This window comes from Lutra lutra, chromosome 12, assembly GCF_902655055.1.
Source record: "Lutra lutra chromosome 12, mLutLut1.2, whole genome shotgun sequence".
Taxonomy (NCBI): Eukaryota; Metazoa; Chordata; class Mammalia; order Carnivora; family Mustelidae; genus Lutra; species Lutra lutra.
This window is the reverse complement of record NC_062289.1, coordinates 63,792,262-63,807,516: the sequence shown is the minus strand read 5'-3', so window position 1 is coordinate 63,807,516 and position 15,255 is coordinate 63,792,262. Positions and strand designations below refer to the sequence as shown.

Here is a 15,255-nt window from a genome sequence, read left to right as displayed (position 1 = left end):
TGCCCTTAGCGTAGCATAGCGGACAGCATATTGGCATAGGCCTTTGCCTCTGCCAACGGCGAGAGAAGGGATGTGGGTGTTTGGGTCCCCGGGTGTTATCAGGGGACAAAGGAAGAGCTGGGGGTGCAGACGGTAAGGGAGAGACTTGCCACTGCACCTTTAGAATGGACTGTCAAGATAAATGTCACTTACACTTCTGGACCTGAAAAGTTATAGAATCTTTCACGGTGTTTACCAAAATAAACCCACTTCAATTTACTTTTATGAACTGAACAAGAGTATTTCCTGTGGCCATTTACTAAGTTTTGGGCAAGAGGGCACTAAATGAACTGCAAGGATGTTTTCCTGCTTCTTTCTTTTTTTTTTTTTTTTTTTTTTTAAAGATTTTTATTTATTTATTTGACAGAGAGATGAGAGAGAGAGATCACAAGTAGGCAGAGAAGAGGCAGAGAGAGGGGGAAGCAGGCTCACTGTTGAGCAGAGAGCCCGATGCGGGGCTCGATCCCAGGACCTGAGACCATGACCCGAGCCGAAGGCAGAGGCGTAACCCACGGAGCCACCCAGGCGCCCCGTTTTCCTTGCTTCTTAAATCTGCCTGTGTTGACCACACACAAGTGAAGGGCTCCAACTTCCTCAGAGTTTATCTCATGGTCTGATTCCTAGCATTCTGAGGACTCAGGAAAATCAGAGAAGCTTCTCAGAAGCACACTGCTCTATGACGCAGCCTGGCTCCTCCCGGGAGCCTCCCCGCAGGGGATGCCGGGACCAGGCCAACCAGGTCCTGACAGACACTGACATGAAGGCCCTCTGAGCACTCAGTAAACATTTGATACACCGATGTGGGGGTGGGCTTAAGGATTTCTTGACAGCTACACAGTCCGAGCCCAGGCTCACGGGAGGAGGGACAATGGACCAGGCTCAGTGCAGAGAGACCTGCGAGAACTGGAATAGCGCACAGGGCCAGACCCCACTCACAGCCACAGGCAGGCTCACGATGGACACTCTGAGCTCTCTGCTTTTCCCGCCTGGCTCCTGGCCAGGGCGCCTTTCCTCAGAACCCATGTCCCATTCCCTCAGACCAGCTGAGGCCCAGGCCCTGGGCAGGTGTCTCCCTACTCCATCCCCACTCTCCATCCTGCTCCCTTGCGATGCAGGGAGGAGCCCGCCTGGGAGGGAGTACATCCAGCAATGTCAGCAACAGGCTAATCGGTCCACCCATGCTTGCTCAACTTTCGCCCCCCTCTCCCACAGAAAGCTAGACCCACACCTCTCAGAGAATGGAGGATGAGAACACAACCACGTGTGGGTTGAGCTGGCTTCCAAGCCATGTGCAGCAGAGGAAGGCCCAAGGCCTCGGCCCCATCACTGACGCCATCCTGGGAGATCTGCAAAGTGTGGTTTCCACAAAGCCCAGTGAGGCATTTACTCCTGCAGAAGCTCAAACCCACCCACTGGAGGTGAGGGAAACACCTCCATGGGCTGTTCCGATGGCCTAAGAGGTGTGCTGTGACAGCTGACCCACCCAAAAGCCAGCAGGACGAGGGGAGCCCTGGAGACAGCAGGAAGGGGGATGGCGATGCTGCTGGTCTCCATTGTGGCTCACCTGTGGCTCGGCGCAACCTTACCTATGGCCCACAGAACGGTGTTTGAAAGTGCCCATGTCCTCCTTGCCAGAGCTGAGGTCCTCCAGGTAACCTGGAGCTGGCCATCTGAGAGCCTCCGTACTCTGGAGGGGGTACAGCCTCTCAGGAATCGGGTGCCTTGAGATGCCATGTACTCCGTGACCAAGGAAGACATTTGCTGCAAAGCATAAGAGATGTGCTGTGAGGCCTGGTGGCAGTGAGAACGTCCACTCCTAATGACTGTGGGAGGAAAGGACATGGTCTCCTGCCTGCTTGAAAAAAGCCCTAGAGGAGCCCAAGAAAGGTCCATTCAAAGGGGAAGGTCCAAGGCCCCCCAGCTGCTAGGTGGCCTCTGTCCACCCCACTTCTGGGTCCCCTTGTCCTCTGTGGAACTGAGGGCTGAGCTGGGAGAGCACCTGATGCCAGCTCCAAATCCGAGAACCTGGGGCCCTTGGATTAGGATGCACTTGACCTTCAGGGCCTTCTCTACATGCCGATTAACTAAGTCTTCACTGAAACAGTGACAGAGAAGCACCCTTTGCCCCTGGGGCTCTGGCCTGGCTGAATGAGATGATACTTGGCTCCATTCCTGCCACCATTGCCAAATGCTGTCACCTCCTCTGCCTCTGGGGAGTTGGGACAGTAGGTGGGCCCCTCTGCTCCCCACCAAGATATACAAGGTAGCAGGCATGGTGGGGGTGGTGGAGGTGGACCCTGGCATCTGCAGAGAGGGCTCCCTCCTCCCAGCCTTGGAGGCTCTGTACCCCTTGCTGCAGATGGGGTCTCAGCTCCGGGGCCGCTGTGAGGGAGTAGCAGGGCTTGCGCTGACCAGAGCCCCAGTCAGACAACAGTTTCCTCTTTGAAGAGGAAATAAAGCCACTGTTTAAATCCTCTGGTACCCCACTCATATAGAGACATACACCATGAAGAGCCCTGCCTGTTCAGGACTGTCCACATGAGTCACGGGAACACAAGTATAGGCGGCTCCTCCCTCTGGACTCCTGATGAGCCTGGAGTCTCTGTCGCAGTCCGTGGGGGAATACTGGGCCCAACTGAGCCACGTGGCCAGGACCATGTCCTGCCACCAGGGCTGCACATCTTTCTGAGGCAGGGCCTGGGTCACCTGGCCTCCCCACTGTGCCCCCATGTCCCAGGGCATCCCTCTCGTTGGTCTTCAACTTCTGCCTGGGCTGGAAGGCCAGTCTTCTGAGTGGTCCCTGTCCCTACAGCCCCCCTGCTCACAGGCCTTGTCCTTCTCAGTGTCCTACAGCGTGGCCTCATGTGGCTCCTGTCTGGTTTGCGACTGGCCATCTCCACCCATGGCCCGAGGCACCGAGACTTTCCCAGATGTTGCTGCCTGGCCTGGCTAGCTCAGTCGGTTAAGGGTCTGCCTTTAGCTCAGGTCATGATCCCAAAGTCTTGAGATCAAATCTCACATCAGGCTCCTCACTCAGGGGAGAGCCTCCTTTTCCCTCTGCCATACATTTTTCCCTACTCATTTGCTCTTCTCTTTCTCTCTGACATAAAATCTCAGAAAGAAAGCAAGAAAGCAAGCAAGTACGGCCCCACACAGCATATACAGCATCCACCAGGTGGGCTGGGGCTGGGCGCTGGAACGGCAGGCCCACTGCTTCCCCACCCCTGCAAGAGCTCACGAGGCCAGACAGCACAGACAGACAGGGGTCTGTCTTCCTTCTCAGGCACGTGAAGGAAATTTTGACCTCTTGACAGTGAAAGCCCTAGACTTCGGTTTTAACAGGTGACTTTTTCTTGAAGAATTTTAGTTAAACAAACAACAAACAGCAAACCACGTGCCCCTGACATGGATGCCTCTGCCATCATCAGGGCGTCTATGGCCCTAATGTGGGTCAGGACAACCTGTACTCTTCAGACCCCACAGGGTGGCCCTCTGAGCTCCTGCCATGTGGCTGTCAGGAGTGGCCAACTGACAGGCAGGCTGTGAGAGGAGCTGGCCCCATGCAGTGGACAGGACGTGGAACTGGCGGGGCTTCAGAGGCTGTTGTGGGACACTCTGAGCACTTCAGGGTGGGCCGCCGGCCAGGACAGCCACCAAGTGCTCGTCCTTACTCCATACATTCCCTCTTTTCTGTCACCTCCTAAGGCTCCCATGGCCTTACCAGTCTGGCACCTGCTTCCCGACCCGGTGGCTGTCCCCACGGAGGTGGCACCCTGCTCAGACACCAGAGGGGCTCAGCAGGGAGACGGGGGACAGCAGACTAGCCACCACATTCTTTCTGCTTTCTAATGGAGGGACTAGAAGGGTTGACCCAAACCTTGTGGTCCATGAGGCTGGCCTGCCGTGCCCACCAATGTCCCTTCGATCTGGGGGGATGTTACCACACATTCCATGGGCCAGCCCCTCCTTCCACACTCTGGCAGGTGTTTTCTGTTTTCAGGAACAATCTCCTCACTCAACACAAGGGCCAGTTTTGAAGACTGAGGACCTCACTCCCAGACCACACTGCACCCGCTGGGAGAGAGAACAGGGTGGAGCTGGGGCACCCACGGCCATACCTGGTCAAAGCCCCGGAGAGGGATGCTTTCTTATCATGACGGTCGTGTCCAATCCGAGACCGGTAAGGAAGCCAGCACACTCCAGGGCCACGTCTGCCAGAGGCTAAGGAAGGCTAATGGATCGTGACATCAGGAGCCAAGGGACCGGGAGGGCACCAGGCAGCAGGAAGGATCTGGGAAAGCAGCAGCTGTGGCCAGACATTCCCAGTGCTCTGGCCAGCCACCCGCTCCCCGACAATCTCCAGTCAGCCTGGAAGAGGTCCCAACACAAGCCACAAAGACCCCCTCCCACACCCCGACCTCAGAAACACATGTCCAAAGTGAGGAGGGGACTCTGAGAGCCACGGCACAGGGGCACCCTCCAGCACCCAGGGCCAGGTGGCTTCTGCCTCCATGGGGCATCTGTCCAGGCTCCTTGCAATTTAATATCAGCCTTTGGTGCCAGGACTCCCAAGGGGTCCGAGTAGCAACAGAAGGGAAGAGTGTCCTTCATGAAAGAAATGGAAGAGCTACCTTCGAACCTGGCTCCCAGCTAGCAGTCCCAGCTTTCCCCTTCCCTCAGCTATCCCCTCTCCTGACCTCAGATCCTCCATGGCTCCTCCCTGAGCCTCTCTCGTGTTACCGCCCTTCTGAAGGAACAGGCCCAGATGGGACTGCTCTCCAGGGAGCACCACCTGCCTCACGGCTGTGTCCAGCTGCCCTGAAGGGCTCCAGGCATCTCAGTGTGCGGCTCAGGAAATGCCTCCAGGAAGCCCTAGCCTCAAAGGTCAGCCTCAAATTGTCCCCTGGGTACAGGTCATCTGCCCTGAGTGGCCCTGGAAACGCCTGACTCCAGGCGGCAGACGGTCCTCCCTGCTGGAAGGGAGGGCCATGGGGGAGGGGCTGTAGGAACCGGGCGTCCCCTCTCAGGCCTGTGAGCACAGCCGGCTGTCACCTGTACGCTGGTAAAGGATACAGCTGGCCCCGACCACCAACCTGTTAGAGGAAAGGACACAGAGGGAAAGAATGGTGAGTACCATACGTGGCTCACCATGGCCCCCATGCAGCTGTCCTGAATGGGGCCTCTGTCGGGGGGACAGGGCCCTTGAGCTTCCCTGCAAGGTTGCCTGGTCAGCTGATGTGTCACTGTTGATGACTCAGCCAAGGCTCACTGTTCAAACAGGTTGTCCCAAGGTACAAAACCCACTTCCCAGAGGCTCTGACTGTGAGATAAATGACAAACACAGTGTCACTGAATCAGAAAATTGCCAGGTGGTGAAGGATGTGAGTGGTCAGTGAGAGAAGAGCCCATGTCCTGCGAGAGATCCCAGGAGTGCGACTGATGTGGAGTCCACGGGTGTGCGGAGGAAAAGCCCAGTGGAACAAGGGGAATAGTTTTCCTTCTGTCCTAGTGTAAACTCTTGCCATGGGGTTCCCTCCGGATCTTCGGTGGCAGATATGCTCTGCAGGACAGGGAGGGCACCAGACAGCAGGAAGGATTCTGGGAAAGCAGTGGCTATTCAGAACATCCTCAGACCCTGGAAGGCCAGGCTGTCCAGCCCCACCTCACACGGGCCGGGGCCAGGAGGGCCAGTTCCTTGGAGCAAAGATGAGGACACCTGGGGGCAGCGGGAGACATAGGACACTGGGACCCAGAAGAGTCATTTAAAATATCTACCCTAGTAGCATAAGCCCTCTCTTGTGATTCAGCTCCACTCTGCATATGTGAACACACATGCACACCAGCACAAACACACACACACATGCGCACAGCCTAATATAGACCGAAAATTCCCAGCCCGGGTGGCAACATGTGGGTGGGCTGTCAGATCACCCCTTCAGCCTTTGAACAGAGGAGGTGATGTAAGGACGGATAAGCCCAATGTCAGCACTAATCCCGGCAGGTACTAATGATATAATTCCATTTCAAAAAGCAGTCTATCCCGTGGAATACTGCCGCAGGTGCCCGCGGGAGGCAACTGGCACACGGCTTCCTCTCGGGGGCTGGGGACAGAACTGGGCTGGAGTCATGCTCGGGGCGAGTGAACAGAGCTCACCGCATGAGAAAGTTGAGAAGAACACTAGGCCCCGCGGCTAGCAGGAGCACGGAGATGCATTCAGGGTCCCATACGGGCCTGGCAATGTCTAAGAAACAGACACGGTGGCGTTCACGCGGATCCACATGTGGATGTGGCAACACACACAGGCGTGTAACAGGTCAGTCTCTGTGGAGGGACATTTTCAAAATGACACAATCTAACTTCTTTTTGTGCTCGATGTATGCGGTGAGAAGCACAAGCTTTCCTCTAAGATGTGAAAGCCACAGCCACATCACACTGTCGTGTGATGTGGGAGCCCCTCTGTTGGACAACAGGGCTGTCCTGGCCTGTCTTGGAGACTCCTGGCCTCTGGGACGTAGGCCCTCCAGCAGGAGCTAGCCAGCTGTCAGCTATTGCCTGTAGGACATCTCCAGACCCTTGTGTCACATTGCTTAGGATGCGGGAGGGCAGTCTCCGGATTTTGGCATGACTGCTTTGTTCTGCTGCCCCCGGTCCCTCGCCACTTCTTGCCCTGTGTGGTTGGGAAGCCGAACAGGGAGGTAGGCAGGCGGCCACGCAGATGCGGAGCCCCAGGTCCCCCTATCCCGGAGCCACCTCAGCATTCTGGGCCTCCCACTCTCACCTCCCAGTCATGGGGACCCACCCTTCTCAGGCCACCAGCTCTGAGCTGCCAACAGAGGGCACATCTGGGAGGAGGCTGGTGCCAGCCAGCTCAGCCACTCCAAAGTGGGTGCCTTGACTGCCTGTGTAGAGCTCAAATCTCATAAACAAATACACGTCCTGCCTTCTGGAAGGTAATTTGAAGTCTCTTCTTGTCGTGAGCAAGGATTATCAACAATACTGGTTTTCACTCCACCCTACCCCCAATTTGTCAAATGGTCATTATTCTTTGCAGAACACAGGCTCCAAGAACTCAGAAAACTCCCTTCAAATGAGCTGAAGTAGGGAAACGCCAGAGCAAAGACAGACAGACTCTGGAGTCTCTAGATCACAAGAGGTAGGGAGGGCCAGAAGAGGGGCTCTGGGTTTTTTTGTTTTGTTTTGTTTTGTTTTGTAGCCTTGAAACTGCACAGAAATTCCTCTGGCGGCTAAGGGGACTCTTGGCCAGGAAGGGGGCCTGGGAACAACGGGGCTGAGACCAGTTGCCAAGGTGCAGGGACCAGTGCTGGCCTTGGCCCACCACAGGACAGGGGTGCTGGCAGCAGCAGAAGTCAGGACTGCTTGTCAGGTCTGGGGTGGAAGGGCCCGAGTGAGCCTCCGCAGGATGGAAACCCTCACCTTGTCACTACATTAAGAGACCCGGACTTAAGGGCACTGGCCCATGTGGGCAGTCACCACCCTCCCATCCTGGGAGCGCCTGATGCGATTGTACATGTGTTCTGGGCAACCCTGCTGTCTGTGCCCTTCGGTGTGCAAATATTTCATGCGAAGCTGTAACAACTGTGGGATTAGCCTAATCACAGGGCAGCCTTTCTTGTTCAAAATCTGAATGGGGGAGGAAGCAGAAACAAAAGCCTTAATTCAGACCCTCGAAGCCCCAGCTTAAAGAGCCCTCCACCTGCCTCTCGAGTGTGAAGGCCCCTGATCCGCTCCCCAAAGGGGAACACCCACACAAAGTGAGGGCCTCACAGCGGGCACCTGGCTCCTTGGCAGCCCCACCAGTGCAGGAAATGCCAGGTGGGCTACCGAGCGCAGGTGCCCCGGGAAGACCACGGGCGCGGGGAAAGGCCTCCTTCCCAGTGGGGGCTAGCTCCAGGCTTGCCTGGGATCTGCCAGCCCCATCCCACCTATCAGGGTCTGACACTGGGCCCACCTGCGCCTAGCCAGAGCCTCTCTGTTCTGGCCTCATAACAATGCCACCCCGAGTTGTTGTTTTCCTTGCTGTCTTCCTCCCGGCAGCCCTCCACACACCAGGAGAGATCTTTACGGGCTGGTAGCCAAGTTGCAGGCAGAGAGCCCGTCTCCCTTTTGCTGGAGCTCACACCAAACGAACATGGGTATTAAGCGGGAAATGAGAAATTGACAGCAAGGAGTTTTTCTAACACAACGTCTGTGGTTCTTTGCAGGATAAAATTTCTATCCTTCCCTTTTGTGCTCAGGTTAAGAGAAGAATGATCATAATACCTAATCAGCTTCCAGACTTGAAATAAGGGTCCAAAAAAAAAAAATGCTCTTTCTAGGACCAGGTCTGACAGGCAGTATAAAATCAGCCTGAGTTAAAGAAACACCCTTCTGCACAGAGCTCTGGGCCGTAAGGACAGAGCAGCTGTGGAAGGCAGGACACTCCTGGCAACTGGGAAGAGTAGTGAGCACATCAGGCAACGTGGGGGAAGAGCTGCCCCAGGTAGCTCCGGTCTCATTCAAGTCCTCTGCCGTCAGAGAAAGGTGATGGCACTGGGGTCACCCCCAAGCTGCAGCTCAGAGCCCAGCTGTGCAAAGAGCTAGCCTGTAGACCTGGAGTGAACCCCAGGCGGGCTTGCTGACCGGCTAGGCTGGGGAGCCGAGGGGGCGTGGAGCAGAGTGACCCTGGTTCACCACCCTTAGGGCACCTAAACAGTTACAGGCAGTGGAGACCTGAGGATCCTGGCCCGGGGAAGGTTGGGAGGCCAGGCTCAGGTCCCAGCCAGGATGCCCAGGCCCAGAGGCGTGGAAGAGGTGGTCCTCCAGCTGAGTGAGCCAAGATCACCAGGCCATGGGATCAAAGGTGGAGCCGAAATCCTCTGGCCTGCCTCCTTGAAGGCACTGTGGGGAGCTGGCCTACCTTTCTCCCTTCCACCCTCCCTCTACCTGCCAGGGAGTCGCTGGGCTGGACATCTGGGACACGCAGATGCCGTCTCTAAGCTCCCCATGAAGGGCAGCACACTCCCTTTGCACCCCCACTTCCTCCCCTGGTGGTTGATAATTTCTGGAAGTGACCATTATTCCCCTGATCTTTACTTCTGAAGGGGCTCCTGCTACCTGCCAGGGGACCCTGTTCTTCCCCCAGAATCTTCCTTACTTCTTCAACCTGTGCCAGCCACAAAGCTGGTATTCGGGTGGCTGAGGCTGAGTAGATGCCAATCTTGTGGTCCCATCTCGGGCCGAGGGTGTGGCTCCAAGGGTCTGGGGCACCAGGGCTCCCCCCCCCCCAGCCCCAGCTTGGCCTCCGAGGGCCCTGCTCACAGACTTGGGAGCTCATGCTGCATACAGTGAAGGTTTCCATACATGATCTGTCACCTCGGGGTGCCAAGCCAGGCACCCAGCCACGTCATGAAGACTTTCATTCTTCCCAATAGCCAGGCTTGGGCTTCATCATTCCCTCCCTGCCATCTCTCTAGCCCTGGGCTCCCCAGGCCTGGATTCAAGCAAAGCAAGACAGTGGGGAGGGGCTCTCACATGTCTGGAAGGCTCAACACCTCTGTGGCCACTGGGGTCCGTGCCTCGAGGGGACAAAGATGTGGAACAACCACAGGAGGCTGAAGGGCTGTGGGCCCACCGAGGGCTAATGGCCCCTGTGCCCCACTTGAATGCACCCCAAAAGGTCTCGATGCTGCCCATTGCCCCATCATGGGAAGGGATGGAGGGAGGAAAGCCCATGTGCATGCTGCAGAGCTCACAAGGGACGCAGGGCCAGCCATGCCCCTCGGGGAACCTCTGATGGGGTCGTAGGGAGCTGGCTGGTGGGGACCACACTCGCTGGGTGCCTCCACCACCAGCCGCGCCTCCCGACGGGACCCAGCGGAGATGCCCCACCCGCTACAGGAGGCACGACAGGGCCGGGGGGCCAGCCCTCAGGTCCCATATTAATTTCAGCTCCATTTTAAAGGCGAGTTAAAATAAACACAGGGAATATTTATAAGGCAACTAAATCTGGCAGAAACAGCCCCTCCAAGTGTGAGTGGAGGCCTCCCCCTCAGCCCCAGCCCAAGCTGATAAAATACAGAAATGCTACTGTAGACCCTCCGGGCTTATTTTGACTGCAGGAGAGGAATGCAGCATGTAAACAGTGCCTCCCATATCACACTGTTACAACTTGCATTAACGGCACCGGACAATAAGCCGCATTTTCACAGAAGCATCGTACAGGGATATATCTCCAGCTTAATTTTTAAAAAAACCATTTCCTCACATAAATCATGCTCAGAACGAAACGGGTGACTGATACATTGCAAACACTTTTTTTTTCTTCAACAATAACATACCTAGATTCCTTCTAAACGAAAGAGCTTTTTTTTTTCTTAAAAAAAAAAAAAAAATCTTCTAAATGTTTTTTTTCTGAAGAAAATAAACACAGTGCTTGCTCTCCCGGCCGAAAGATCTGGGGTGGTGTCTTCCCTGCCTGGCTGCCCTGGCTGTAAGGTTGCGGAGGAAGGGACCGGGCCCTAGGACACCGTGCTGAGCACCAGTGGCACCCGGTGTGCCTGGGCCTCCCAACCTCCCCAGCCCAAGTGATGGCCCCGGCCAGCCTCTGTGCACACCCAGCCTCCTGTGAGCAGTGGCTCGAGAGGCGATCACTGCAAACTGACCCCTTCCTGGACACGGAGACGGGAAAATAGCAAACAAAGGAAACAACAGAAGATATAGGAACTAATTTGACAGAAGACCGGGATTCAGCAAATGTTGGCCTTTGGTTACAGGCCGAGGTGACTGAAGTGCACGGGGGCCTCAGACAGGACACACGCTCCGGTGGCAGCTGGAGCTGTCTGAACCACAGCCGGAGGACCACTATGGAGAGGCTGGCAGAACGGGTCTACACTCCACTCACAGGAATCAGTGCAAAAGAAAACTGAGAAGATCTGAGGCCATTGCCAGGCACTTGGGCCAGTGATACAGGAAAGTCAGAGTCAGAAGCCAGAGTGGGACTGGACTCCACTCAGGGACGGAGATTTCACACTGGCTTGTGGGGCTGTTGGTCAGTGACACCAGAACCCTGGCAGCCCGGGTGCCACCCCGTCATGCCACCCCATACCACACATGTCATGCCACACCATACCATACCACACCACCATGCCATCCACGCCACACCAAACATGAACTGCCAACACCCCAAGAATGTAGAGGAAAATCTGACCTAAGGAAGCCCTAAAGGAAACACAGGGGCTCTTTTTCGAAAGCTATCTTGGGGGTGGAGCAGGCCTTCCTGAACATGCAATAAATCTAAAAGCCATTAAATGTAAAGAAAGATCTAAGGTAGGTTAGGAAAAATAAATAAATAAATAAATAAATAAACCATTTGTACACCACACAAGTGAAATGACATGACAAGCCAAGAAAATGTGTGGTCAAAATGGCCTGAGATCACAGCCCGAGCTGCGAAACAGCTGGAAGATAAGGAACAGATAAGAAAAAAGAAAAACTAGATAGAAAGTAGGCCACGGACCAAGCTGACAACACACACACACACACACACACACACACACACATACACACTCCCTCTCTCTCTCTCACACACACTCATACACTCACAGACACACTCAGTTTTAAACGGCTAGTAAATACAGGAAACGATGACTAAAAATAGCAAGGGCAAATAGACTCAAGGTCACATTTAACCCCTTAGCGAGCTAAAGATAAAAGAACAGATAACCCAGGACAGTTCAGCATCAAGGAAAAAAGTGATCAGTGTCACAGCATGAAAATTACGAACTTCTGTATGAAATAATATCACCAAGTAAAAAGAGAAAGCACAGCCTGGGGAGCCAGTGGAATGAGACAGAGGGATCCAAGCCAGCGTGAGCTTGACCACCTCATTGGAGGGACCACGCATGCCTTGGGCAGAAACAACTGCTGTTTACCCCTGCCCCTAGAGCAGGAGGAGAGGCTCCTTACTGTTTCCCCGCTCATGAAAAAGCTGATGGCCCAGCCCCATTAGGGGGAAGTGGGGAGCAGGCAGAGGTGTGCCTGGAAATGCGGGACAGCCCACAACGAGGGAGCACCTGCTAGCAGGACGTGGGAAGCCCTGTACCTGGGTTTTCTGCTTACAGGACACCCCCCTCCCCGACAGGTATGTAGAACACGTAAGAAGCATTATGCCAGCAGATAAGATGCACACCAAAGGTGTTCACTGCAGCATTTCATAACACCGACAAAAAGAGCCTAGTGAGACACTCGTGAGTGGTGGGAAGATAAACACAGTACAACCACTCAAGGGAATCAAGCCCTGACCCCAGCCAGAGATGCCTCAGGAAGTGGGAAACATCGAGGAGGAGAGCACACGCATGCCCATTCACACACACTGCCCTACACGTACACTTGTGCCCACACAGCCATCCTCCCTGGCACACTTTTCCACCTGTATTTTGTCAAAGCCAAGTCCCAAGGCAGCGGAGAGCCTGCTGATGACAAAGCCTCTGCTGCCCTCTGGTGGCCATTCCAGTCCCTGAGAGCACGGAGTCCCCCAGCCGCCACTCCCAGTGCCTGTGTGGACCTGGAATCCCCACCCCACCATGGCCTGCTCTGTGGGGACAGGAAATGCATTTAGTGCATTAATACCTACTCACAGAGTATAAAACTGCTCACACACTGCACATCTCATTTCCTGGGCTATAGTTTCTGAGAACTTTGGAGACTTTGCTGCTTTTCAGAGAAGCCCAAGTTTCAAGCCAGGGGAAAGGGGATGTTTAATCAAGGCCTGCAGAAAAGCCAATGGATTTCCCAGAGGATCTGGCCTTACTTTCTCCTCCTGGAACATCCTTCTTCTGTGATATCCCTGACGGACCCACTGGAAGCCCGGGGCTCCGGGAACCCTGTTTGAAAAACCACTGCCCGAGATAGTGGCTGGTCCATTTGGTAATACACGGGTCATCACTTCCAAGACAGGCAACAGCCCCACCAAGGGGCACAAACACCATCCTCCCTGTCTATAGACAGGAAAGAATGCACTAGGGAGAGAGGACCAATGTGTGGTTCTGAATGGCTCTGATGCTTGGAAACCGTGAACAAAAGAGGATCATCAGGGACACCTGGGTGGCTTAGCCGTTAAGCATCTGCCCAGGGTCCTGGGATCGAGCCCTGCATTGGGCTCCCTGCTCAGTGGAAAGCCTGCTTCTCCCTCTCCCACTCCCCCTGCTTGTGTTACCTCTCTGCTGTGTCTCTCTCTGTCAAGTAAATAATAAAATCTTTTAAAAAAAAAAAAAAAAAAAAGGAGCGCCATTAAGGCACACATGGGGTCTTACGTTTTTCCAGGGGATTCCTTCAGCCAGAAGAGGTCATCACTTGTAATTCCATATTCCAGGGCACCTTCGATCTATCCAGGAAAAAAAAAAAAAAACGGTCAGCATGAGAAGAGCATCACTCAGCCTGTCCCCAGAGACTTTCCCCTCAAATAAGATGACCATTTCATAGACACAACTCAAGCAGAACCACCCCCACCCACCCCTGGGGGTGCTTCCCTGCTCTACACACTGTCCATCAGGTTGTGGCCTCTAAGGACCGGTGACCTGGGTTTATCTGACTAGGAGCACCATGAACTTTCTGGGCAAAGCACCCAGCACTCCTTGGCTGTTCGAGGTGGCTGGGAGCTGGTGTGGGGCCCGCAGCTTTTTCCTCCCTGCTCTCCAGGGCCTTACCCTTGATCCAGATGCTGGGCTCAGGGAGGGCAGCAGGGAAACAGAGTGACACAGGGTGTGGAGGGGCAGGCTGGCCCCAAGGGCACTGATGCTCCTGGGCATCCTCGAGGGAGCCCAGGAATCGCATGGACTCCCCTGATTCTCAGCAGAGCCTGAGGAGGGGCCACTAAGCAGGTGGGGGAGATCCAAGGACCAGAGTCCTCTCCGTGGCCCATGAGAGTAAGAACAGTAAGATGTGCTGGTGGAGAGGAAGCAGAATGCAAACAGTTTATGATTCCGATTGGCAATAAAAATAAAGTCAGGAATTTCTCGGGTTTGTGGAAAGAAAACCAAAAGGTCTAGAAATCAAAGGGACTAAAACCCAAGCAAGCCTTGGCAGGCACCCAGGGAGGAGGTGGTAGGGTAGGCGGTGGGAGAGCGGAGCAGCCACTGAGCTTCCTCCCCCCGGGGCCAGACAGCTCCTGCTCTATCCCCTGCCGGCCTGGGGAGATGTGGCGGCTGCCTAGGCGAGGTCCAGCTGGCTGGGGCCCAGATGACCGCCCAGCTCCTAGGAGCAGACTGTGGCCTTCGGGGCCATTATGCAGAACCAGCCTGGCTGAAGGGTGAGGGGTGGCTAATGGCTGCCCACTTCTGTCTGTCAGCAGCTACCTTGAACAATAGCACTCCACCACCCGACAGAGCCATGTAAGCCAGCCAAGGGCCACCTCTGTGCACAAGCCACCCGTCCCCTCCGGAGGCCGCTCTTGCGGGCCCGACAGCTGGAGGCAGGCATGGTGTTCCTCTGGGGACCAGAGTGTGCCTTTTCCACCACAACCCCTCTGTTCCGTTTCCAGAGAAAGCACAGAACCAAAAGGGGAGGCTTGGGATTTGGGCATCTGAGGAGAAATGGAACCAGTGCCTTGTTCTTCCGCCATCTGGAGGCAGAAGTGGCCTCTAGGCCCAGGGAGTCTGTGCGCCTTGTGCACTTTGCTGCAGCCCGTGTGGAGGCTCAGGGGCTTGTGCTGTCTGCTTCCCAGGGCCCCTGGGAGACCCACGAGGATATATGGCCTTGGCCAAGCCCCTTCCTGCTTCCCATCCCCCTCTGCATGACCTTGACCATATAGCCCCTTCCTTAGCTCCACCTGCCTTGTGGGAGTGAGGGCAAAGCAGCGCCCTCACAGAAGACCGGGCCGGTAAGGGGGACGAGGGCAAAAAACAGTGGTGCAAGGACCTCCCAGTGTTCACCCTTCCATAAAAACAGCCAGACAACTAGCAACAACAGTCAGATTCAACTTGTGGAGCACTCCAGAAATGAACCAAAAGGCTGCGGCAACACAGGGAATATTTAGTTAAGAAAAATGGCTGGAATTTGGTAAGAACAGTGAGTTTTGTGGTGTTGTGACAGACTCTAGACCCATCCCTCAGCACAGCAGCAACCTTGAGCAAGGGTGAGCAACTTAAAAAATATATTAGGGAGAGCCGAGCAGAGCCGGGCTGGAGCCCTGACAGAGCTCCTTCCCAGGAAACAGTCAT

The 15,255-nt window shown here is 55.1% G+C and overlaps 1 protein-coding gene across 1 annotated transcript in view; it reads right to left on the bottom strand.

The window, feature by feature from the left end:
* Positions 1 to 15,255, bottom strand: part of TXNRD2 (thioredoxin reductase 2) — a 50,027-nt gene that overhangs the window by 17,671 nt on the left and 17,101 nt on the right. The window contains 5 exon segments of the mRNA XM_047697571.1: positions 1,626 to 1,800; positions 4,158 to 4,184; positions 4,186 to 4,250; positions 5,113 to 5,132; positions 13,351 to 13,421. Coding sequence (XP_047553527.1) covers positions 1,626 to 1,800; positions 4,158 to 4,184; positions 4,186 to 4,250; positions 5,113 to 5,132; positions 13,351 to 13,421 — 358 coding nt within the window.